The 26,243-nt window shown below is 44.1% G+C and overlaps 1 protein-coding gene across 3 annotated transcripts; it reads left to right on the top strand.

Moving 5' to 3' along the window:
• The first annotated feature begins 20,897 nt into the window (after nucleotides 1-20,897).
• Nucleotides 20,898-23,652, top strand: LOC137422585 (uncharacterized). Of its 3 annotated transcripts, none has more exons than XM_078786225.1 (3): nucleotides 20,898-22,389; nucleotides 22,543-22,766; nucleotides 22,930-23,652. In XM_078786225.1, the coding sequence occupies exons 2-3, from the start codon at nucleotides 22,573-22,575 to the stop codon at nucleotides 23,462-23,464; spliced, it is 729 nt and encodes a 242-aa protein (XP_078642351.1). In that variant the 5' UTR covers nucleotides 20,898-22,389; nucleotides 22,543-22,572; the 3' UTR covers nucleotides 23,465-23,652. The 3 variants fall into 2 exon arrangements, 2 of the variants coding, with proteins under 2 accessions (XP_078642351.1, XP_078642350.1); XM_078786224.1 differs by lacking the exon at nucleotides 20,898-22,389 and having other exon boundaries at nucleotides 22,504-22,766.
• The last annotated feature ends 2,591 nt before the right edge of the window (nucleotides 23,653-26,243 follow it).

Here is a 26,243-nt window from a genome sequence, read left to right as displayed (position 1 = left end):
CTGCCAAAGTCTAGGCTCTCTGCTCACCTTCACTCTTTCATTCCCCTTTTCTCCCGCCTCTGGAACAAACTCCCCCACTCCCTTCAATCCCACTCCTCCCTCCAGGTCTTTAAAACAGCTGTTCACCACCATCTCTTATCTTCCCCCATCGAAAACCTTGATCTTTTCTACCCCCGGTAATTCACCCCAGAGTCCTTGCAGTGTTCATATGTTTTATTCCTCTCCCACCTCCCCCCAAGTCCTCCCGATGTCCCTGCTCTCAAATGTTGTGTTTGTGTCCTTCCCCCTCTGCCCCCTCTCTTTTGTGTCCTTCCCCCTCTCTCCCCATCTTGTCTGCCGCTCCCCTTGTTTTTTGTGTTTTGTGTGTCGGTTTGTCTTTTTGTGTGATTAATGTTCGCTCTTTCACGAGCCTCGATCTTGTATACAAAAAAAAAAAAATCAAAAAAAAAATCTGATACTACCTATAACTTCCTATAACAACCTATAACTTCAAAAGACTTGTAATATCATGTATTATGTAATACAGTTATATCACAAATATAAAGACAATGGTTTTCAATTACCTTTGTTTGTTGCTTTTCTATAATCCTGAGCACTATTTTGAGGCCTTTATTGGATTCCTTGACCCAGAAAACATAGGATTCGCATATTTAATTAAGTCTCTAGGTTGACTAGAAGCCGAGATAGCGCAAAATATGTATTTTATGGCGGCCATTTTCAAAATCCAAAATGGCGGCCATGCAGGTGTCTGTGCAAATGCCAACATTGATTTTAAGATTCCTCATGCTCTGAATATTCCAAAAATGTATAGTTTTGCTTATCTACCAAAATTTTGAACGAAATTATATTTGTTAACATAGTGAACCTGACTATATTGTGCTATATTATCCATAAAATATTTCTGCACATACCTCCACCTTGTATCTGCCTCAATGTCAATCATCACCATTCAGAGGCTAGTGACGTAAGCAAACAAGAAAAAACTCGGTAGAGCACATACCTTTGCCAGGCTGAACAGTTTACCTTTTGTATCCCACTAATATACCGGATCTGGATCCGAAACTACAACCAACAAAATCGAACTGGCTTGTTCTTGTTGCCTAACCAACTCATCCACCTAGTTTTGTCATAAGTCGTCCACAACTTTCTAAGATATCATGATATATATATATATATATGTATGTATATATATAACTTTTGGCCCCATCACTCACTCAGTGGTGAAGAATCACTTGAAAAGTTTAAATAATTGTCATATCCGAATCCATATTCAGATCTTCACCAACATCGAATTGATACTTCCTTGTCACATGCACAACCTGTCCACCAACTTTCGTCCCAATCCGTGCATAACCTTTTGAGATATCGTGCTATATTTGAGATATCGTGCTATATTGTGCTATGATTTGAGATATCGTGCTATATCGTGCTATATTTGAGATATCGTGCTATGATTTGAGATATCGTGCTATATCGTGCTATATTTGAGATATCGTGCTATGATTTGAGATATCGTGCTATATCGTGCTATGATTTGAGATATCGTGCTATATCGTGCTATATTTGAGATATCGTGCTATGATTTGAGATATCGTGCTATATCGTGCTATGATTTGAGATATCGTGCTATATCGTGCTATATTTGAGATATCGTGCTATGATTTGAGATATCGTGCTATATCGTGCTATGATTTGAGATATCGTGCTATATCGTGCTATATTTGAGATATCGTGCTATGATTTGAGATATCGTGCTATATCGTGCTATGATTTGAGATATCGTGCTATATCGTGCTATATTTGAGATATCGTGCTATGATTTGAGATATCGATTTTAGCCCAATCTCTCAATGGTGAAGAATGACTTTTTTAAATTATAGTGTCCAGATCCGGATCTTCACCAAAATCGAAACCTCTCCACCAAATTTTCTTCCGAATCCATCCACAACTTTTTGCGATATCCTATTCACAGACAAACAAACAGATAGGAATGAAAACTTAACCTCCGTCCAGCTTCTGTGGCGGAGGTATAACTACCATTGTAATTCTGTGCAATAACGAGGGATTATTTGCTGGGCTCTGTGACTCACAACCCGCTTCCTAATACATGTAATCCATTGGTAATCCACTGTATGAACTTCAATATCTCAATGTCTGAAAAAGACAATTATTAAACAAAAGCTTCCTCTCTTCTATTGAATCCTTTGGTGAGGCAGTTTCTTTCAAATAGCCATGTCTTTGTGGAAGTCCAAATAAAACTGAGCAAAGGTAATCTGAGGTCAATCGACAAAAATGCTGTGAAGTGGAACAGCTGAAAATATTCCTTTGCTTCAGCTTGAAATCATCACAACTTCTAATCCTAAAAAAAATGAAGAGGGATACTTTGGACCCAGCAAGAGCACTGCTCCACGTTTTTATTCCCACCTTAGGAAATCACAATTATTGAGAGAAACGAAATTGCACCGATTGCAACAGCTCTCAACCATCAATCTTAGAGAAGGTTTTCTGCTTCAACTTCTTGGCACGATAAAATAACCCAGTAGGTGGCATCCATTTGGCAAGAGATAAATATGCTAACAATGAAACATGGAGATGAAACAATAGGAACATTACGGTGATAATTCCCGAATTCCCGGTGATAATTCCCGAATTTCCCCCTAACTTCCCCGAACATCGACCACTTGTCTAACGTTTTAAATCTCTTCAAAGTCTCTTCACGTCTCTTCTCGTCACGTCACGTCACGTCTCTTCAAAGCTGTCCATGCGCGCACGCTTTCGAAGTTAAGTAACTTTACAATTGTGTTTTTGTCGAAACTGTATCTTTCTTTCGGTGTGCGTAACTATTGGTGTGTCTTTAATAGTATTCTTGGTGTTGGTTTTTCATACCTGTGTACAGAATCGTCGGTTAGTTCGTGTCGCGTATTCTGACGCCTAGTGTAGTACTAGTAGGCTACCGTGTCTGTAGTACTAGTACAGTGTGTCAGTGTAGTACTGACGTGAAGTACAGTGTGTCAGTGTAGTACTGACGCTATCGTGTCAGTGTAGTACTGACGCCTAGTGTAGTACTAGTAGGCTACCGTGTCTGACCTTGGCTTGAGGCTTTGTTTCTGTCTCAGCGGTTCTTCGATTGCGCTCGCAATTACTTTCGGTCTCTATTTTTCACGTTTCACGTCCGGTCTCTGTCTCTGTTTTCATCTCAACTAAAAAAAAAAAAAAAAAAATCCCTTCCCTGTTCTTATCCGTTGTTCGTTCTTATTTGTTCGTTGGTGCTTCGACCACGTTGTTCGTGATCACGTGTTCACGTCGTTAAAAAATGTTTCAACTGTCCCCTGAGGAACTGTATTCTGTCATATACTATAACACCTTTTTCTACTTCTTCTATAAAAGGATGCTTTCGACTTGCTCACCAAATCTATTCATTCCAAAAAAAAATTCCATCTCTTACAGTTACAGTGCATCTTTCATACATTCCCTAAACTCTCCAGAACTCCACCCATCCTTCAGCGTCCTCAAACGTATTTTTGATTCGAAGGTCTCAAGAAACTCATTTTGCAATAAATGTTCGTTTCCCATTAATCGTGTACACTTTCTAAAATCCAATCTCACCCCTCCCCACCAAATCTTCCCCATCACCCCTTCCCTCCAAAACTTCCCCATCACCCCTTCCCTAAAAAACTTTCCCATCGCCCCTCCCCTTCAAAACTTGCCCATCACCCCTCCCCTCCAAATCCACCCCCTTGCCCCTCCCCTCCAAATCTTCCCCATCACCCATCTCTTTCAAATATTCCCCCTTGCTCCTCCCCTCCAAATCTTCCCCATCACCCATCCCTTTCAGATCTCCCCCCTTGCCCCTTCCCTCCTAAACACACCCCACACCCCTCCCCTCCGAGACCCTCCCTCACTCCTCCCCTCCTAGACTCCCCTCTCACCCCTCCTCCTCGAAGAATCCTCCCCGCTTCTTCCCCCTTCCAACTTTCACCTTCATCTCCATCAACCTTCTGTCTCACTCTTCCCCCTCCTCAAATAACACCTCACTGCGCCTCACCCAATCACCATCAAACCTTTTGTCCGCCCCATTCTTCCCTTTCTCCAAGCTATTCTGAAATCTCTGACACACCTTCAACAGCTCTCCCTACCTCTTCCTCCTCTTCCACATCCTACCCTACCGCTCCCCCCCCCCCCCGGTTCTGTATCCGATGCTCCCCCTTCCTCTTCTTTAACAGTATGGACCTCAAACATCCGGGGCCTTCGCTCAAACTTGACTGATCTCTCCATACAGGTTGCTTCTGATAAACCAGACGTGATCTGCTTAACAGAAACCTTCCTCCTTCATGATGTCTCTGATTCCTTGGTATCTCTCCCAGGTTACTCCCTCCTCCGGTATGATAGACCTGAGCCTCGTCCTGGAGGGGGAGATGCTATCTTTATAAAAAACTCTCTTCCTCACTCGCCCTGCACTGCCCTCTCTCCACCTCACCCCCAGGAATACCTTTGGCTACGGCTTCCCCTTCGCTCCCACCTTTTGTTCATATGTGTGTTGTACCGTCCACCAAACAGTGATGACTCCATCTACATCTCGCTGTCTGATAATATGGACCAACTTCTATCTACCCATCCCAACTCGCTCTTCCTCATATGTGGTGATTTCAATTGTCACCATGCCAGTTGGCTGGGTGTGGGTTCCTCTCTCACCAGCCATGGCTCTTCGGCAAAGGATTTCTGTGACTCACTGGGACTGACACAATCTGTCAATTTCCCGACTCGGATCTCAGTCAACGGAGCATCTTCTCTTCTGGACTTGGTTATGACAAACTTCCCTGAAAATGTCTGCTGCTCTTCTTCTGCTCCAATCGGCTCATCTGATCATGTGCTTGTTAAAGTGGACATCTCTCCGACCATTCTCAGAGAGCCTCCTCAGCGTCGACGAGTCTGGCATTTCACTCAGGCCAACTGGCACGGTCTTCAAGCAGCCATCAATCATCTGAACTGGTCTCCCATCTCTACCGCCTCTGACATCAACTCATCCTGGGAATTCTTCCAAAGTAAATTGCTCTCTCTCATGCACAGATTTATCCCATCTCGTCTTCAATTGTCATACCCTTCCTCCCGTCCATGGTACAGGGAATCTTGTGGTGAGGCTATTGCCCAGAAACAACTTGCTTTCGTCTCCTGGAAAGCAAATCCAACGGAAGGAAATCTCATTTCCTTTCACAAAGCCCGAAACAAGTGTGTGTCCACCCTCAGGAGAGCCAGGAAACAATATCTCTCCATTCTCAGGACAGAACTCTCTTATCTGTCTCACTCTTCCAAATCCTGGTGGTGTCTGGTCAAATCTGTTTCTGTTGTTTGTTCCCCCTCCATCCCCTCCCTCACCTCAAACGGCCACACGGCTGATTCCACATGTGAAAAAGCTGAATGCCTCAACTCTGTGTTTGCCTCTAAATCTTGTGTCCCAAACCCATCCCTCTCTGTACCCACCGTACCCAGTCGTACCCAGCTGCTCCTGGACTCTGTGTCCTTTCCTCCTGACAAGGTGGAAAAGTTTCTGTCAACCCTCGACTCTGATTCTGCAACTGGACCTGACGGCATCAGCCCACGGGTCATAAAATCCTGTTCTTCCGCTCTTTCACTCCCTCTCTCTGTTCTCTTCACCCTCTCTTTTGCTCAAGGTCATCTGCCACCTGCTTGGAAATCTGCCAACATCACCGCTTTGCACAAAAAAGGTGCAAAAACAGATCCCAGCAACTACAGACCAATCAGCCTTCTCCCAATTATCAGCAAAGTCATGGAATCCATCATTGCTTCAGATATGAAATCTTTCCTCTTCTCCAATGGCTTGATCTCTGATCATCAATTTGGTTTCAGACCTGGTCACTCTACTCTGGACATGCTGCTTCTGCTTTCTCAACAATGGATGGAGGTCCTCAATGCCAAACGGGAAATTAGAGCTGTCTCCCTTGACATATCACGTGCCTTCCATACGGTCTGGCACCCTGCTCTGCTCATCAAACTCTCCTTCTGGTATCCATGGAAATCTCCACGCATGGCTGGTGGACTTCCTCTCTAGTCGTAGTCAACGTGTGGCCCTGAATGGGTTTCTCTCATCTCCTCCCCCTGTTCAGGCTGGAGTTCCCCAAGGCAGTGTTCTGGGCCCTGTGCTTTTTCTGGTCTTCATCAATGATCTCTCTGACTCTCTTGAAAATCCTCTCTATCTCTTTGCTGATGACTCTACTCTCTGTCGCTCCATTCTTCATCCCTCAGATCGGCAGTCTGCAGCCTCCTCACTCTCTGCAGACCTGGACAAAATCACAGACTGGGCATACAAGTGGAACATGTCTTTCAATCCTGACAAATCTCACACTCTTACGATGTCTTTCCGAAAAGACCGACTGGACAACCCTCCCGTCCACTTTCTGAATAATCCTCTCCAAGAAGTTCTATCACTCAAGCTTTTGGGTCTCACTATCTGCCATGATCTTTCCTGGGAAAACCACATTTCAAATCTGGCCTCCAAAGCCAGTCGCCGACTGGGCATCCTCTGTCGTGCGAAGTCCTTCCTTGGCACACCTGAGCTCCTCACCACATACAAGGCTTTCATCCGCAGCTCAATGGAATACTGCTCTCCCCTCTGGGCTGGTGCACCTGCCTCACACCTAGCTCGTCTTCACGCTGTTGAAACCAAAGCATTCAGAATCATTGGAATCTCCCGCGATGAAGCTAACTCCAAGGGCCTCTCACTCACTCACCGCAGGCAGGTTGGTGGTCTTTCCGTCTTCTACCGACTCCTCTCTGGCCTTGCCCCCCCAGCTCTCTCTGGGCTCTGTCCAGCAAATATTCCTACAGGTCGCACACGAGCTGCCTGCAACCCTCTTATGGTTAAATTGCCAAAATCAAGACTCTCTGCTCACCTTCACTCCTTCATTCCTCTTTTCTCCCGCCTCTGGAACAAACTCCCTCACTCTCTTCAATCCCACTCCACCCTCCAGGTCTTTAAAACAGCTGTTCACCACCATCTCCTATCTTCCCCCATCCAAAACATTGATCTTTTCTATTCCCGCTAATTTCACCCCAATTCCTCTTTTTTGAAATACCAACTTCTGTCCTGGAAGTCCTTGGTGTCCTTGTGTTTGATAATTCTGCCACCCCCCTCCCCCAAGCCCTCTCCCTCCCACACATCTCCCTGCTCTTAAATGTTGTGTGCCCTCAAGTGTTTGTGTGCTTCCCCTTCTCTTGTCTTCCGCTCCCTCTTTTTATATATTTTGTTTGTCTGGTTGATTTGTTTGTGAAATAAATGTCAGCTCTTTCACGAGCCTCGATTCAGTATACAAAAAAAAAAAAAAAAAAAAAAAAAAAACGGAGGGATTGAAACAGCTTGCATCATGTTGCTGGCACCGAATATTTAGAATGGCATCCCAACTGACACAACAACGTTGCGTTTACAACCAATAAACAACGTTAGGCCAACGTTAGAAAACAGACGTCGCGTTTGCAACCAATAGACAACGTTGGGCCAACGTTGGAAAGCAGACGTCGCGTTTGCAACCAATAGACAACGTTGGTCCAACGTTGGAAAGCAGACGTCGCATTTGCAACCAATAAACAATGTTGGGCCAACGTTGGAAAACATACGTCGCGTTTGCAACCAATAAACAACGTTGGGCCAACGTTGGAAAGCAGACGTCGCGTTTGCAACCAATAAACAATGTTGGGCCAACGTTGGAAAACATACGTCGCGTTTGCAACCAATAGACAACGTTGGGCCAACATTTGAAAGCATACGTCGCGTTTGCAACCAATAGACAACGTTGGGCCAACGTTGGAAAGCAGACGTCGCGTTTGCCACCAATAGACAACGTTGGGCCAACGTTGGAAAGCAGACGTCGCGTTTGCAACCAATAGACAACGTTGGGCCAACGTTGGAAAGCAGACGTCGCGTTTGCAACCAATAGACAACGTTGGGCCAACGTTAGAAAACAGACGTCGCGTTTGCAACCAATAGACAACGTTGGGCCAACGTTGGAAAGCATACGTCGTGTTTGCAACCAATAGACAATGTTGGGCCAACGTTGGAAAGCAGACGTCGCGTTTGCAACCAATAAACAACGCTGGGCCAACGTTGGAAAGCAGACGTCGCGTTTTCAACCAAAAAACAACGTTGGGCCCACGTTAGAAAACAGACGTCGCGTTTGCAACCAATAGACAACGTTGTGCCAACGTTGGAAAACAGACGTCGCGTTTGCCACCAATAGACAATGTTGGGCCAACATTGGAAAACAGACGTCGCGTTTGCAACCAATAGACAACGTTGGGCCAACGTTGGAAAGCAGACGTCGCGTTTGCAACCAATAGACAACGTTAGGCCAACGTTGGAAAGCAGACGTCGCGTTTGCAAACAATAGACAACGTTAGGCCAACGTTGGAAAGCAGACGTCGCGTTTGCAACGAATAGACAATGAGACAATGTTGGGCCAACGTTGGAAAACATACGTCGCGTTTGCAACCAATAGACAACGTTGGGCCAACGTTGGAAAGCAGACGTCGCGTTTACAAACAATAGACAACGTTGGGCCAACGTTGGAAAGCAGACGTCGCGTTTGCAACCAATAGACAACGTTGGGCCAACGTTGGAAAGCAGACGTCGCGTTTGCAACCAGTAGACAACGTTGGAAAGCAGACGTCGCGTTTGCAACCAATAGACAACGTTGGGCCAACGTTGGAAAACAGACGTCGCGTTTGCAAACAATAGACAACGTTGGGCCAACGTTGGAAAGCAGACGTCGCGTTTTCAACCAAAAAACAACGTTGGGCCCACGTTAGAAAACAGACGTCGCGTTTGCAACCAATAGACAACGTTGTGCCAACGTTGGAAAACAGACGTCGCGTTTGCAACCAATAGACAACGTTGTGCCAACGTTGGAAAACAGACGTCGCGTTTGCAAACAATAGACAACGTTGTGCCAACGTTGGAAAGCAGACGTCGCGTTTGCAAACAATAGACAACGTTGGGCCAACGTTGGAAAGCAGACGTCGCGTTTTCAACCAAAAAACAACGTTGGGCCCACGTTAGAAAACAGACGTCGCGTTTGCAACTAACAGACAACGTTGGGCCAACGTCGAAAAATAGTTTGCAGCCAATAGACAACATCAGTCCAATGCTGGAAAATAGATGTCACGTTTACAACCAATAGACGTCACCCTGACATCAACAATGCGCTTGCGACAAATAGACCAAATGCCAACGTTATCCCAACGTTGTTGTGTTCGCTGCGATTAGATAGCATGGCTCACCTTGCATTGCCAAAAAAGGTAAAAATATCCTATGTCCATTCAGACAGATGATATGACAAATTCATTGGTAATCCCAAACAAACAAACTTTGCACAGCTTTTATAGAAGTTGATCTGAATGGAACTGTTTGGTGGTCACAAGGTGGCACTGCCTCACAATGTATGCCATCCTTTATAAGGTGGCACTGCCTCACAATGTATGCCATCCTTTATAAGGTGGCACTGCCTCACAATGTATGCCATCCTTTATAAGGTGGCACTGCCTCACAATGTATGCCATCCTTTATAAGGTGGCACTGCTTCAGAATGTATGCCATCCTTTATAAGGTGGCACTGCCTCACAATGTATGCCATCCTTTATAAGGTGGCACTGCCTCACAATGTATGCCATCCTTTATAAGGTGGCACTGCCTCACAATGTATGCCATCCTTTATAAGGTGGCACTGCCTCACAATGTATGCCATCCTTTATAAGGTGGCACTGCCTCACAATGTATGCCATCCTTTATAAGGGGGCACTGCCTCACAATGTATGCCATCCTTTGGTGGCCCTGCCTCACAATGTATGCCATCCTTTATAAGGTGGCCCCTGCCTCACAATGTATGCCATCCTTTATAAGGTGGCCCTGCCTCACAATGTATGCCATCCTTTATAAGGTGGCACTGCCTCACAATGTATGCCATCCTTTATAAGGTGGCACTGCCTCACAATGTATGCCATCCTTTATAAGGTGGCACTGCCTCACAATGTATGCCATCCTTTATAAGGTGGCACTGCCTCACAATGTATGCCATCCTTTATAAGGTGGCACTGCCTCACAATGTATGCCATCCTTTATAAGGTGGCACTGCCTCACAATGTATGCCATCCTTTATAAGGTGGCACTGCCTCACAATGTATGCCATCCTTTATAAGGTGGCACTGCCTCACAATGTATGCCATCCTTTATAAGGTGGCCACTGCCTCACAATGTATGCCATCCTTTATAAGGTGGCCCTGCCTCACAATGTATGCCATCCTTTATAAGGTGGCACTGCCTCACAATGTATGCCATCCTTTATAAGGTGGCCCTGCCTCACAATGTATGCCATCCTTTATAAGGTGGCACTGCCTCACAATGTATGCCATCCTTTATAAGGTGGCACTGCCTCACAATGTATGCCATCCTTTATAAGGTGGCCACTGCCTCACAATGTATGCCATCCTTTATAAGGTGGCCCTGCCTCACAATGTATGCCATCCTTTATAAGGTGGCACTGCCTCACAATGTATGCCATCCTTTATAAGGTGGCACTGCCTCACAATGTATGCCATCCTTTATAAGGTGGCACTGCCTCACAATGTATGCCATCCTTTATAAGGTGGCACTGCCTCACAATGTATGCCATCCTTTATAAGGTGGCACTGCCTCACAATGTATGCCATCCTTTATAAGGTGGCACTGCCTCACAATGTATGCCATCCTTTATAAGGTGGCACTGCCTCACAATGTATGCCATCCTTTATAAGGTGGCACTGCCTCACAATGTATGCCATCCTTTATAAGGTGGCACTGCCTCACAATGTATGCCATCCTTTATAAGGTGGCACTGCCTCACAATGTATGCCATCCTTTATAAGGTGGCACTGCCTCACAATGTATGCCATCCTTTATAAGGTGGCACTGCCTCACAATGTATGCCATCCTTTATAAGGTGGCACTGCCTCACAATGTATGCCATCCTTTATAAGGTGGCACTGCCTCACAATGTATGCCATCCTTTATAAGGTGGCACTGCCTCACAATGTATGCCATCCTTTATAAGGTGGCAATGCCTCACAATGTATGCCATCCTTTATAAGGTGGCCCTGCCTCACAATGTATGCCATCCTTTATAAGGTGGCACTGCCTCACAATGTTTGCCATCTTTTATAAGGTGGCACTGCCTCACAATGTATGCCATCCTTTATAAGGTGGCACTGCCTCACAATGTATGCCATCCTTTATAAGGTGGCACTGCCTCACAATGTATGCCATCCTTTATAAGGTGGCCCTGCCTCACAATGTATGCCATCCTTTATAAGGTGGCCCTGCCTCACAATGTATGCCATCCTTTATAAGGTGGCCCTGCCTCACAATGTATGCCATCCTTTATAAGGTGGCACTGCCTCACAATGTATGCCATCCTTTATAAGGTGGCACTGCCTCACAATGTATGCCATCCTTTATAAGGTGGCACTGCCTCACAATGTATGCCATCCTTTATAAGGTGGCACTGCCTCACAATGTATGCCATCCTTTATAAGGTGGCACTGCCTCACAATGTATGCCATCCTTTATAAGGTGGCACTGCCTCACAATGTATGCCATCCTTTATAAGGTGGCCCTGCCTCACAATGTATGCCATCCTTTATAAGGTGGCCCTGCCTCACAATGTATGCCATCCTTTTATAAGGTGGCACTGCCTCACAATGTATGCCATCCTTTATAAGGTGGCACTGCCTCACAATGTATGCCATCCTTTATAAGGTGGCACTGCCTCACAATGTATGCCATCCTTTATAAGGTGGCACTGCCTCACAATGTATGCCATCCTTTATAAGGTGGCCCTGCCTCACAATGTATGCCATCCTTTATAAGGTGGCACTGCCTCACAATGTATGCCATCCTTTATAAGGTGGCACTGCCTCACAATGTATGCCATCCTTTATAAGGTGGCACTGCCTCACAATGTATGCCATCCTTTATAAGGTGGCACTGCCTCACAATGTATGCCATCCTTTATAAGGTGGCACTGCCTCACAATGTATGCCATCCTTTATAAGGTGGCACTGCCTCACAATGTATGCCATCCTTTATAAGGTGGCACTGCCTCACAATGTATGCCATCCTTTATAAGGTGGCACTGCCTCACAATGTATGCCATCCTTTATAAGGTGGCACTGCCTCACAATGTATGCCATCCTTTATAAGGTGGCACTGCCTCACAATGTATGCCATCCTTCATAATGTGGCACTGCCTCACAATGTATGCCATCCTTTATAAGGTGGCACTGCCTCACAATGTATGCCATCCTTTATAAGGTGGCACTGCCTCACAATGTATGCCATCCTTTATAAGGTGGCACTGCCTCACAATGTATGCCATCCTTTATAAGGTGGCACTGCCTCACAATGTATGCCATCCTTTATAAGGTGGCCCTGCCTCACAATGTATGCCATCCTTTATAAGGTGGCCCTGCCTCACAATGTATGCCATCCTTTATAAGGTGGCCCTGCCTCACAATGTATGCCATCCTTTATAAGGTGGCCCTGCCTCACAATGTATGCCATCCTTTATAAGGTGGCACTGCCTCACAATGTATGCCATCCTTTATAAGGTGGCACTGCCTCACAATGTATGCCATCCTTTATAAGGTGGCACTGCCTCACAATGTTTGCCATCCTTTATAAGGTGGCACTGTCCTCACAATGTATGCCATCCTTTATAAGGTGGCACTGCCTCACAATGTATGCCATCCTTTATAAGGTGGCACTGCCTCACAATGTATGCCATCCTTTATAAGGTGGCACTGCCTCACAATGTATGCCATCCTTTATAAGGTGGCACTGCCTCACAATGTATGCCATCCTTTATAAGGTGGCACTGCCTCACAATGTATGCCATCCTTTATAAGGTGGCCCTGCCTCACAATGTATGCCATCCTTTATAAGGTGGCCCTGCCTCACAATGTATGCCATCCTTTATAAGGTGGCCCTGCCTCACAATGTATGCCATCCTTTATAAGGTGGCACTGCCTCACAATGTATGCCATCCTTTTATAAGGTGGCACTGCCTCACAATGTATGCCATCCTTTATAAGGTGGCACTGCCTCACAATGTATGCCATCCTTTATAAGGTGGCCCTGCCTCACAATGTATGCCCTCCTTTATAAGGTGGCACTGCCTCACAATGTATGCCATCCTTTATAAGGTGGCACTGCCTCACAATGTATGCCATCCTTTATAAGGTGGCACTGCCTCACAATGTATGCCATCCTTTATAAGGTGGCACTGCCTCACAATGTATGCCATCCTTTATAAGGTGGCACTGCCTCACAATGTATGCCATCCTTTATAAGGTGGCACTGCCTCACAATGTATGCCATCCTTTATAAGGTGGCACTGCCTCACAATGTATGCCATCCTTTATAAGGTGGCACTGCCTCACAATGTATGCCATCCTTTATAAGGTGGCACTGCCTCACAATGTATGCCATCCTTTATAAGGTGGCACTGCCTCACAATGTATGCCATCCTTTATAAGGTGGCACTGCCTCACAATGTATGCCATCCTTTATAATGTGGCACTGCCTCACAATGTATGCCATCCTTTATAAGGTGGCACTGCCTCACAATGTATGCCATCCTTTATAAGGTGGCACTGCCTCACAATGTATGCCATCCTTTATAAGGTGGCACTGCCTCACAATGTATGCCATCCTTTATAAGGTGGCAATGCCTCACAATGTATGCCATCCTTTATAAGGTGGCCCTGCCTCACAATGTATGCCATCCTTTATAAGGTGGCACTGCCTCACAATGTTTGCCATCTTTTATAAGGTGGCACTGCCTCACAATGTATGCCATCCTTTATAAGGTGGCACTGCCTCACAATGTATGCCATCCTTTATAAGGTGGCACTGCCTCACAATGTATGCCATCCTTTATAAGGTGGCACTGCCTCACAATCTTTGCCATCCTTTATAAGGTGGCCCTGCCTCACAATGTATGCCATCCTTTATAAGGTGGCACTGCCTCACAATGTATGCCATCCTTTATAAGGTGGCACTGCCTCACAATGTATGCCATCCTTTATAAGGTGGCACTGCCTCACAATGTATGCCATCCTTTATAAGGTGGCACTGCCTCACAATGTATGCCATCCTTTATAAGGTGGCACTGCCTCACAATGTATGCCATCCTTTATAAGGTGGCACTGCCTCACAATGTATGCCATCCTTTATAAGGTGGCACTGCCTCACAATGTATGCCATCCTTTATAAGGTGTCACTGCCTCACAATGTATGCCATCCTTTATAAGGTGGCACTGCCTCACAATGTATGCCATCCTTTATAAGGTGGCCCTGCCTCACAATGTATGCCATCCTTTATGAGGTGGCCCTGCCTCACAATGTATGCCATCCTTTATAAGGTGGCACTGCCTCACAATGTATGCCATCCTTTATAAGGTGGCACTGCCTCACAATGTATGCCATCCTTTATAAGGTGGCACTGCCTCACAATGTATGCCATCCTTTATAAGGTGGCCCTGCCTCACAATGTATGCCATCCTTTATAAGGTGGCACTGCCTCACAATGTATGCATGCCATCCTTTATAAGGTGGCACTGCCTCACAATGTATGCCATCCTTTATAAGGTGGCACTGCCTCACAATGTATGCCATCCTATATAAGGTGGCCCTGCCTCACAATGTATGCCATCCTTTATAAGGTGGCACTGCCTCACAATGTATGCCATCCTTTATAAGGTGGGACTGCCTCACAATGTATGCCATCCTTTATAAGGTGGCACTGCCTCACAATGTATGCCATCCTTTATAAGGTGGCACTGCCTCACAATGTATGCCATCCTTTATAAGGTGGCACTGCCTCACAATGTATGCCATCCTTTATAAGGTGGCACTGCCTCACAATGTATGCCATCCTTTATAAGGTGGCACTGCCTCACAATGTATGCCATCCTTTATAATTCAAATGACTGCTTCTCAACCAGCTAGGCTTTCTGCAATGTATGCATTTAAGATCCAGTGGTTTCTTTCAAAGAAGTAGGCCTCTGGGAAAAAACTGGTTAAATAATTATTTTATGGGATTATTGTTGAATTAACCACCTTGCCTCAAACTTCAAAGGGTGTGGTACTCTGCTTTACAAGAAAATCATCGGCTATTTTACTTTTCCAAAAAAAGAAATTTATTTGAAAAAATTAGAACTTTTTCATATTTTCTGAAATCATTTGAAATCATTTGAATCGTTGTTAGTTTCATAGCATAAATATACCGGTTGTGACTCACCAAATAATTTGGCCACCAGTCAGCATGCCTGCGCGTTCCGTAACTGAGGGACAATTTAATTGCAACTCTACCTGCACAACTTTTCCATCCATCAGTTACTTCGGAATGGGGAAATTCCATTCACCTGTCAACATGTGACGGAAACTTTACGAAACAGAAAAATGGTTTAATTCATCAGAAAATCATTTTGAATGTCAAATTGTCTGAAACAGAAGTTACTGATTTTGGATTGCAGTAGTTGCCTCCATGAAATAGAAAGTGATTGATACATAATGCAACAGTTGACACATTGTAGGACTTGAATGTCTACCCAAAAACAAAAAGTTTTAATTAAAACAAAAGCCGCGTCGATGTTGCACAATGCCTGGATGCAGCTGTGCCTATAACGTCGATGTTATAGGCACAGGACATTCCTATTGATTCGATTACTTGATGTTATTTTTGTACAAAGTGAAAATATATCTCGGCAATTTCCCGTCTGTTATTTCAGCGGTGTATGACTAACCATGCCGCGATTTAAAAATATATATATCTCGGCAATTTCCCGTGTGTGGCGACACGTGAACGAAGATATGCTCCTCTCTCCACATTATTGTGACGACGTATAAATGAAATATTTCATCGTGAAGATTGTCATCAAATGGACGAATTTTTAATATATCTCGGCATTTTCCCGTCTGTTATTTCAGGCGGTGTATGACTGACCATGCCGCGATTAAAAATATATATATATCTCGGCAATTTCCCGTGTGTGGCGACACGTGAACGAAGCTATGCTCCTCTCTCCACATTATTGTGACGACGTATAAATGAAATATTTCATCGTGAAGATTGTCATCAAATGGACGAATTTTTAATATATCTCGGCATTTTCCCATCTGTTATTTCAGGCGGTGTATGACTGACCATGCCGCGATTTAAACAAAATATATCTCGGCAATTTCTCGTGTGTAGCGACACCGTGAACGAAGATATGCTCCTCGCTCCACATTATTGTGACGACGTATAAATGAATATTTCATCGTGACGATTGTTATCAAATGGACGAATTTTTAATATATCTCGGCATTTTCCCGTCTGTTATTTCTGGCGGTGTATGACTGACCATGCCGCGATTAAAAAAAAAAATCTCAATGGACTTGAAGTTACAGGCCTTTGAGAATTCATTTAGTTCTATAAAGGGCAACTTTCATCGGATTTTCTTCCCGTTTTTTTTCAACCGAGTCTAAAAACTATGTTAGCGACTGTGAAAAATGAAATGATATATCGAATTTGATTTGAAATAAAACTGTGTGAGAGAGGAAGACACCACGGGCCTACAAAACAGGCCTCAAAGCTATGCGAGTTAATAAAATGGTGGATATTTGGTTTATATGAAGCCTCTCCCACAATGGGTGGAGCTATGGTTCCCTGAATGGGTGGAGCTTTGAGGTTTTGTCTTCTCTGCAAGAACAACAACAACAAGAAGAAGAAGAACAAGAAGAAGAACAACAACAACATGCAGAGGGCACTCTATGAGCAGCGTCTGCGACGCGGCTAACAACTACAACCCCCTCTTTCATCAAGCATTATTATATAGATGGTGAGTATAGCTTAAATCCATCCTCCCTGCACTGGTGTGCATTTGATTTGTTATTTTTAACAGCACAATAATGACTTTTAAAGAGTCATTTATACTTAACAAAAAATATAAACTCTCGATTTACAATCATTGATGAATATGAAAAGTAAAACAGAAAATTTTCTGCGAAATAAATATGATTTCTCTAACTTTATTTCTTTTCTCAAACTCTTTTACACGCTTTCTGCCGATTCACATATGGAAAGTATATCTGTTGGAACCCATCTCTGGATCGGTCCCATCGGCCGATGGGTCTGACCCGTTTGCGGATCCGCAGATGGGCGACCCATCTGTGGATGCACGAGAAATGACAATGCAGACCCATCGCCCGATGGGTCTGCGCCATCTGCGGATGTGTTGTTCACCTTGAAGGAATGTGTATGCATCAATGGTGGATGAGTATGTTTATTTGAATCTAAAAATAAGCAATTGATGTCATAAATGTTATAAAGCAGTCCGTGACATGTGGTTTGTCGATAACCGTTTGTCGATAAGATAAAAATAAGATAATGTCGCTCCATTTAAAAACGCTGGTCTACTTCGCTGGTGGCACTGGCAGACTCAGCTCTCCATTGTTTATATATCAATTCCTGGCATGCCTTAATCACCCCAAAGCTAAAGATGAAGGTGTGGCTTCGTAATCGGGGCATTGTCAATTATATAAACACAATAACGCATTATGTGATTCTATGAGGCCCTCAGTGTGATTCTATGAGGCCCTATGTGATTCTATGAGGCCCTCAGCGATGGGTCTGACCCGTTTGCGGATCCACAGATGGGTCGCCCATCTGCGGATCCGCAAACGGGTCAGACCCATCGGCCGATGGAACCGATCCACAGATGGGTTCCAACATAACCCTCCGACCACAAAATAGATATTGCAATATATATATATATATGGAAATACGAAGGTGCTTTGACTTGGACCAACGTCATCACGGCAGCGTCATGCCTGCAAACCCAAAAGGGCATCGAGCCGTTCACAAATGCAAGGTTGGGGGCTGTCACCATGCAGATGAAGGGCGAGGCTATGGACCTGGTATTCACCCTTGTTAAGGGCTTGTCAGAGCAACATATTGCTGTTTCATCTACACAGTGACTTTTGAAGCCTTGTTGGCTTATATACTGGCTAATGATGCCCCACTGACTGTGACTGGTGAGGCCAGATAGTATTTGGGCCCAACAGGTGCCATCTGTGACACATTGTGTTATGTCCACCAATCACAACCAGAAAGCATCATCACCTATTGCCCGACAATGATATATACAGACTTGCCATTTAATATGGAATATTTTTTTTGTGGGGGTGAACTTACTTTTCAAGATGACTTATAACCAAAAGTTCATTGGAATTATGTTGAAATTATTCTAGATTTTGTTAATGTGACCTTTAAAAGAAACAAAAACCACATTTGACATTTCGAAGCAAATAAATTGATCCTTGAAAGTGATGTAAACTGATATCGAACTCAATTCACAGACAGTACTGTGTTAGACTTCTGTACGTTTTCCAGAAGTATCTCTTTATTTTGCACATTAGCCAAAAAAAATTTCAACAAAAACAAAAGCTAAATTATGACTTGGATTACGGACAGTAAAATGACAGTTCAGTACTTCGTGTAACCCCCACGAGCATTCAGGAGAGCACGTACATGTCGAGGCATGCTGTTCACGAGATTTGCCAAGGTTTGGACAGGAATCGCTTGCCATGCAGTGACAATAGCCTGCTGCAATTCACTCACAGTGGTGGGCTGCTGGTCCAAGTTGTCGATTTGACGCGTTAATTCTGGCCACAAGTTCTCTATCGGATTCATATCCGGGGACATGGCAGGCCACTCCATATGCTCTACACCATGGTCAGCAAGAAAGTGTTGGATCATGCGAGCACGATGAGGCCGTGCGTTGTCATCTTGGAAGACAAAGCTTCCTCGAAAGGCTGCATGAGCAAATGGAAGCAATGTTTCTTCCAGAATGACCCTGTACTTGAACTGGTTCAGGTTTCCATTCAGAACAACCAGGTCAGTTTTGCCCCCTGCATGAAAAGCAGCCCAAACGGTCACCCCACCACCTCCAGCATGGACTCTTGGCACTATACAATCTTCGTTGTGGGCTTCATGCACTTATCTGCGCACTCGGACGCGGCCATCTTGACGATAGACCAGAAATCTAGACTCGTCACTGAAGGTCACGTGATTCCAGTGTCCTCGCTGCCATTGACGGTGCTCTCTGGCCCACTGCAATTGGCGCTGGCTGTGTTGTCTGGTCAGGCGTGGCTTTCTCAGGGGATGCCTGGCACGATAGCCTGCTTGAACCAGTCGTTGGTTGACTAGCCTTCTGGATACAGGCACATTTGTCAGTTGCTGCCACTCAGCCCTAAGCCGATTAGCTGACTTGGTACGGCCATTGCAGACTAACCGGTGCAGCTGGCGATCATCTCTCCTTGTGGTTCTGCGTGGACATCCTGGCCTCGGTATTGGAGTAGGGACACCCCTCTGAGCATGTCGTTTCAGGATCTTTGACACCTGACCTTGAGTGATGCCATACTGCCGAGCAATAGCACGCTGTTTCATGCCAGAATTTCGTAAAGCCACCACTCCATGACAAACAGCATTGTCAAGTTGACGGACCATCTCCAGAGGAAGCGGCAATAACTTTTGTAGACGTGCAGCAGTTGTTTTCCACTAACACAGAACGCAACAACCCTTATATACCCGATTGTGAAGCCAATCGTCAAATCTACCTGTCCTTACATTTTGTCACGCCACCTGTTATATAATCCTGTTATTGACTTCTTGCTGCGAAAGATATAATCAGTGACATGGTTCTTTCAACAAAGACATCACTGAAGGGTAAAATAAACTCACCAGATTGATATACTGAGTTCAGAAAGTAAACCCAAGTCAAGAAGAAAAAAAAATTCCATATTAAATGCCAAGTCTGTATATATATATGTATATATATATATATATATATATATATATATATATATATATATATATATATATATATATATATATATATATATCGGATATATGTCGAATGCCCGGGTAAGATCGTATATGTGTCTCCATACGAGGGGTGGAGCTATGCTAATTAGGTAGGGCTTAAGGCTAAACCCCAGTGTGTAATTGCCCTGTGATTTTTCCCTTCGTTGTTATTGCATCAAAAAGGGCCGCCATTACAACAACTATAACAAATGGACTTAGTCGCTCACAGCGCCGCCAGGCCCGACAAACCCCGCACATTTGCCAATCGTGCCAGTCAAGCTCCGTCTCACGGCCCTCGACGTCATCCAAACATTCCCGAAGAGAGATTAGACTCCGCCACCAAACGAATCATAACAGGGAGGCCACGCCCCGGCCTTCGTGATTGAGTAGCGCTTGGTGATTGGACAGAGAGTGTGACGTCATCCTAAAACATTCAGGGGAGCAGGAAAAAAGAACGCGGTCTCGCCATTTTGTCTCTCTCTATGTGCTGGTGCTGGTTGGAGGCAATCGCATTTCCTCATTATTCCGGATTGGTCATGGGCGTGTGGTCTTTGGTTCGAGTGCGCTCTTGGGAAAGGGCTGGAGAGAAACAGCAGTTCGGAACAGTCGGACTACAAGGCACAGGATCAACATTGGCGGTGGACTGGGTCCACGTCGTGTTTCCTCTGGACGTCGAAGAGCGCACTCCATGCCATTTTGTGCATTTCCCGCACGGTGGTTTGGAGGCGACGAGCGACCGGCAAGCCTTACCAGCCATTTGGGGATGCAAAGCTGAGCGCCGGCAAATTACCACAGCATCATTTATTTTATTTTTCTTTCGTTTTCCCCGTGTTTACGAGTCCCAAATGTATACGAGTCTGAGTGGAGACGTCTCAATTAGGAATTTTAGTTTTAACCTCCTAGTAAGGGAAACATATGAAAATCTGTTAACTAAATTGTTACCAAAAAATTTCTTCACCAATATGTTTGTAAAGGTGTGTAATAACATGTGTTAAAATGTTGAAGGTCAACTCCCGTGGGAAACCCAGAAAAAAAGCTGTTGAATTCGGGTACCGAAAAATTATTTTCGAGAATTTTTATTTTTTTAAATCGGCCCTTAAGTAACTTATGAGGGGTCAAATAAGGGTTTTTCATGATTCTGAGTTGATTGTTAACATTTATATTTCACCACAGACACTCCTTTGTGGAAAAATAATTTCTAAATATATCTCATTTTCTACTTTGCAGGACATGGAGTCTAGCAATATGGATGAAGACGTTACTCCACCTGTGCTCAATTGCTTCATCTGTGCACGCTCGGATACACCAGCTGAAAGGCTCATACAGGCAACTCCAAAGGGATACTCAACTTTATTGAAACAAGCAGAAACTGTCGAAAATGTTACTGTTGTGGAACGTATGAAGGAGGCTCAAAAGGAAGGAAAACTGAGGTACCACCAGAAGTGTAAAAATGGTCTGTACAACAACTTTTTTGCAACCACCAAGAAGTCAGCTCAAGCATCAAAGGCAGAGAAAGAGTCATCAAAGTTGAAGAGAAGACGCACTACTTGTGAGTTCAGTTCATCAACTGGCTGCAGTTCTAGAAGATCACAGTCAGTTGACCTCCTGTATAAGGATGTATGCATTCTTTGCAACCAACCAGCCCAGCTCTACAAAAATAATCCAGCACAAGCTAGAAAGAAATACAGAGTGCCAGATAATTTGACTGCAGATACACTGAAGGCAAGCTTGCTGAAGACAGCACGGAGTCACGGGGATGACTGGGGCACTGAAGTCACTGGACGCCTGGAAGGGATCAACGACTTGGTAGCAGAAGAAACACTGTACCATTTGCGATGCAAACTTATGTTTGCGAGAGGTGACAGTTTGTCCAAGACTGATGAGGAAGGAAAAAGGAAGAGAGGACAGAGGAGTATTGATGAGGAGCGAGAGGCAGTTTTTATTGAATTCTGCGAATGGGTAGACTCAGAATTAGAGCATGGGGTAATGAACATGGACCAAGTCCATGAAAAGCTGCAGGAGTTTGATCAGTCACCAGAGAAGAGCCTTTCTTATTCAAAGCATTGGCTACATGGTGAAGTGGGAACAACGTCAGACCTGGCAGGAGATCGCCAACAGTTACCTGAGCTACGTGCAGTATCTGGGCCGCTGCTCCCAGAAGATCATTGTGGTCTTTGATGGCTACAGCAGATCACCAAAAGATCACGACCACATCCGGCGTACCAAGAATTCCTGCTGTAATCTCCAGATTCGACCGGATATGTCCAACTGAACCCCAAGAGCAAAGTTTCTGGACAACACTCATAACAAGAGTGAGCTCATCCACCTTCTCTCTTCAACCTTCCGAAAACATCACATCACTGTGGAGCAGTGTGACAATGATGCTGACACTTCAATTGTGAGAGAGGCATTGGCTGCTGCTTCAGATGGCTCTGTTGAGGTCAGTACCATTTGTGTCTTCAGTTAGTATAACTATTGGATGGAGCCCGGGGGGAGATGGGGTAATTTAAAAATAAGAGAATTCACACTGTTGAAAAGTTAAATATGTTCTTGAACGGTTCATTATGCTTTGTACATGTTGTTATATTTTCAGGTGCGGGCAGAAGATGCAGACGTGCTGGTAATGCTGGTGCACCATAGCTCAGACAGCCACCATCCACTCTTCTTAACCACATCAAACGGCTCTTATGACGTCCGAAAGATCAAAGAATCTCTCTCCGAAACACAGAAGAGCTACCTGCTCTTCTGTCACGCCTTCACGGGGTGTGATACGGTTTCTGCAATCGCTGGTCATGGGAAAACAACTCTATTTGCCAGGTAATAATGATAATACTACTATTACGTCGGCAAATAATACTAATACTGATAATAATAATAATTATAATCATTGTCATCATAGTATAAATGTTAAAAATAATAATTATTTTATTTCTGTTTTACATTATACTTTACTTGACATAGACCTGGTGCTTTTTTTTAGGTTTTGCGAAGGGGACGCGGCTGAGTACATCGACATCTTCCTTGACACAGAAGCCACCAAGGAAACAGTGATTCAGGCTGGTACTGCGATTTTCAAGTACATTTACCATGGACGAGATACTACATTGGGTGAAATTCGGTACAACATGTTCTCAAGGAAGGCAGCGGCAGGAGTGATCAAACCAGAGACTCTACCTCCAACAGAGGGTGCAGCTGCACAACATTCACTCTGTGCCTACCTGCAGACCCGGGACTGGATCCTTCTACAGAGCATGTCTCTGAACCCCAGTGACTATGGATGGACAATAGGTGTGCATGGGTATGAGCCAGTTCCAACACTGGACCCCACGGCTCCTGAGGAGCTATTGCAGTTCACGAGCTGTAATTGTCATGGAGATTGCAGCAACCGGCGATGCAGCTGCAAGAAGAATGGGGTCACGTGCATCTCAGCCTGTGGAGTCTGTAATGGCATTACATGCAGAAACTGCAGTCATGATGTTGTTGAGTCTGAAGAAGACATAGACAATGACTGTTGAAACTTCTGACATTGTGAATGAGAAATAACTCTTGAGTATTATATATGTATGTGAAATAAAAGCTACTTTGTGTGTAAATGTAAAAGTGAAAATATAAATGTTAACAATCAACTCAGAATCATGAAAAACCCTTATTTGACCCCTCATAAGTTACTTAAGGGCCGATTAAAAAAAATAAAAATTCTCGAAAATAATTTTTCGGTACCCGAATTCAACAGCTTTTTTTCTGGGTTTCCCACAGGAGTTGAACTTCAACATTTTAACACATGTTATTACACACCTTTACAAACATATTGGTGAAGAAATTTTTTGGTAACAATTTAGTTAACAGATTTGTGAAATATCTCATAAAATGCCCTTACTATCCACTTTCATTGTTATTTGCATTTATTTATTTTCATTAAATCATTATTTGTCGAATTTTCCTTTGCTTGTATTGTGGATTTTGCTGTCCCATCTTTGTGTTTGTGGGTTCGGATTAACCCCTGTGTGTGTTCCGATTAGATAAGGCCTTGAACCTTCCCGTGCACGTGAAAAGACAATACTGCCAATGTGGGTATACACCTCGGAGTAAAGCTCGTTTCGGCCATTCGTCCTCTTGGAGTCTATACATACTTACATACATACATACATATACTGTACATATACATATACATATACATATACATACATACATAGGTTGGAGAACCAGATTACAGATACCATTATTAGTAACTCCCAACCGCAACCAGGTCGACTCCATATGATGAGTGGATACCAGAGATAACGTTACCGTGTGGCAGGCGGTGCTTATCGCTCCCAGCAAGGTGCAGCAGCAGCTGTATGGGACACCTTGCTGGCGGTTCTCCACTGATGATATGGGGGTCGCATAGTGACTGATATATATATATATATATATTTATATATTTGTATATGTAAATATAGTCGGGCCCTGACATTCGCGGGTTCTGTTCTGGTACCTCAGTTGCAAAACAGTATTGAATCAAATAGAATAAAATCACCCTCACAATCTCAGTGCGTGTTCGTTGCTCTAAATTTGAAAGAGCATGACAGCTGTACAACGATATGGCATGGATTCAAAGTTATAACGAGTACCCTGCACATAAGGCACATATTTGATACTGCACTGGGTGTTTTTTTGTACATACGTACATTGGATATCCATGCGAGTGTCTCATAGCCAAGGATGTGCATCAAATATTGATCTTGATTTTTGACCAGGCAATTTGTAGGCCCAGTGTGGAGGAATATATGAGTCATAATATAGTATACTATGAGAGGAACAATTTTCGTGTCAAAACATACCCTTGCTGGACACCACTGTTGAACTCAAATAAATCGGACACGCTTTTACCGAGGTGCACCTAGTTAGTGATATTGGTGTGGATGGTCCTATTGAGTTTGATAATTGTAGGTACCTCAGGTTATTCAAAAGGAGGCCGAGCCATTTTCTTTTTAATAAGTTGCAGATCTTTTCGATTCAAAATAAGCCATGAAGATTGGTTTGTTCTATTCCCTCTTTTCTTGGCAATTTATTTGAGAGTGGAAATCTGATTGATCGCATTGATCTGTCTTTCCTGTATTCAGCGTTTTGAGGCCTTTGCCTGTTATCCAGTAGTTCTTTGATGTGATTGAGTAAGACCCAGGCAATGACTGTCAGAAAGATCCTCTATAGCTGTTACACCATGTCTTTGGATCTTTTCTCCTTCCACGAGAGTATAATTCCTTGGAGCTTATGGAGAACTTGTTTTGCTGTTAAAATGTCTTCTGGGAGTACAGTTGAGAGGCTGCTTTGCAGACCAAAAGGCAAGCCTAGGCCTGTCCTAAACTAGAAAGAAATATCTTGTTTATGTGTTCCCAGTTACAAAAGTTAGTGGGAGTAATTGGCCACAGCTACCTTCATGAGTGAGAGACATTATGAGCATTGAGTTTGATGAAGGTGGTCAATAGTGGTACCATTGGCATGCTTCATGAACTCTGGTGTGATTTCACAGGGGCCTAGAGCCTTTCCATTTTTCTATTTTGTTATTACTTATTCACAGGTCAGATGGTCTGTATTGATGGCCTTGCCAGGGGTGGCAGATCTAGGCATGGCAACTGGTTCTGAGGATCATGGATCCTGGGTATTATTGATGAAGAGGTTTGCGTTGTATTCGCGTGTTACTGTTTCAGCTGGTGGTCGGTGTCAGTGACTCGGTATCTGGTGTAGATATGCTTTGGCAAACAATAATTATTTAATTTTTTTAAAACAAAGATAACAATTATTAATGTGCAGATTTATAATGCAAGCCACTTTAATGGATAGGCAATGTCCCCTTTATTTATAAGTGCATGTTTTACTGCTTGCATTGTTGCAGCCACAAAACATAGTGTGCGTTCTCAATTAATTGCAAGAGGAGAGTTTAATTAATTGCTTAGTGTATAATTTTTTACGTTGTAGCCCATAGGGCAAAGCTGTCCAGGGGAAACAACAAACAAAAAAATTGTTTGTTTGGTTGGAGTTTTTGGTTAAAAAAATACGTTTTGTACATCATGGGGAGGGTGGTGCGAGTTCGTGTCCATTTTTTGTTGTTTCGTTGGGGACGATGCGACTTTGCGTCGATTTGTTGTACTAGGGCGTGCCCGTACGTGGGTGCAAAAAAACATGCGTGCAAACAACAACAACAAAAAAAAACTTTGAAACCACGTGGCAGTAACGACCACAGAACCCCCCCCCCCTCTATTTACATGAAATGGTTTGGTCCATTCGCAAAGCCAAAGCGAACGGCTTGCGAGTACG

This window comes from Myxine glutinosa, chromosome 10 (assembly GCF_964187855.1).
Source record: "Myxine glutinosa chromosome 10, kmMyxGlut1.1, whole genome shotgun sequence".
NCBI lineage: Eukaryota > Metazoa > Chordata > Myxini > Myxiniformes > Myxinidae > Myxine > Myxine glutinosa.
This window is presented reverse-complemented; position numbering and strand designations above follow the sequence as displayed.

What these genes read in the sequence shown, in the direction of transcription:
- LOC137422585 (XM_078786224.1), top strand. Translation starts at nt 22,525, where the DNA reads ATGTTGTTATATTTTCAGGTGCGGGCAGAAGATGCAGACGTGCTGGTA. An exon ending in AAAACAACTCTATTTGCCAG is followed by an intron (nt 22,767 to 22,929) that starts GTAATAATGATA and finishes GCTTTTTTTTAG; the next exon opens with GTTTTGCGAAGGGGACGCGG.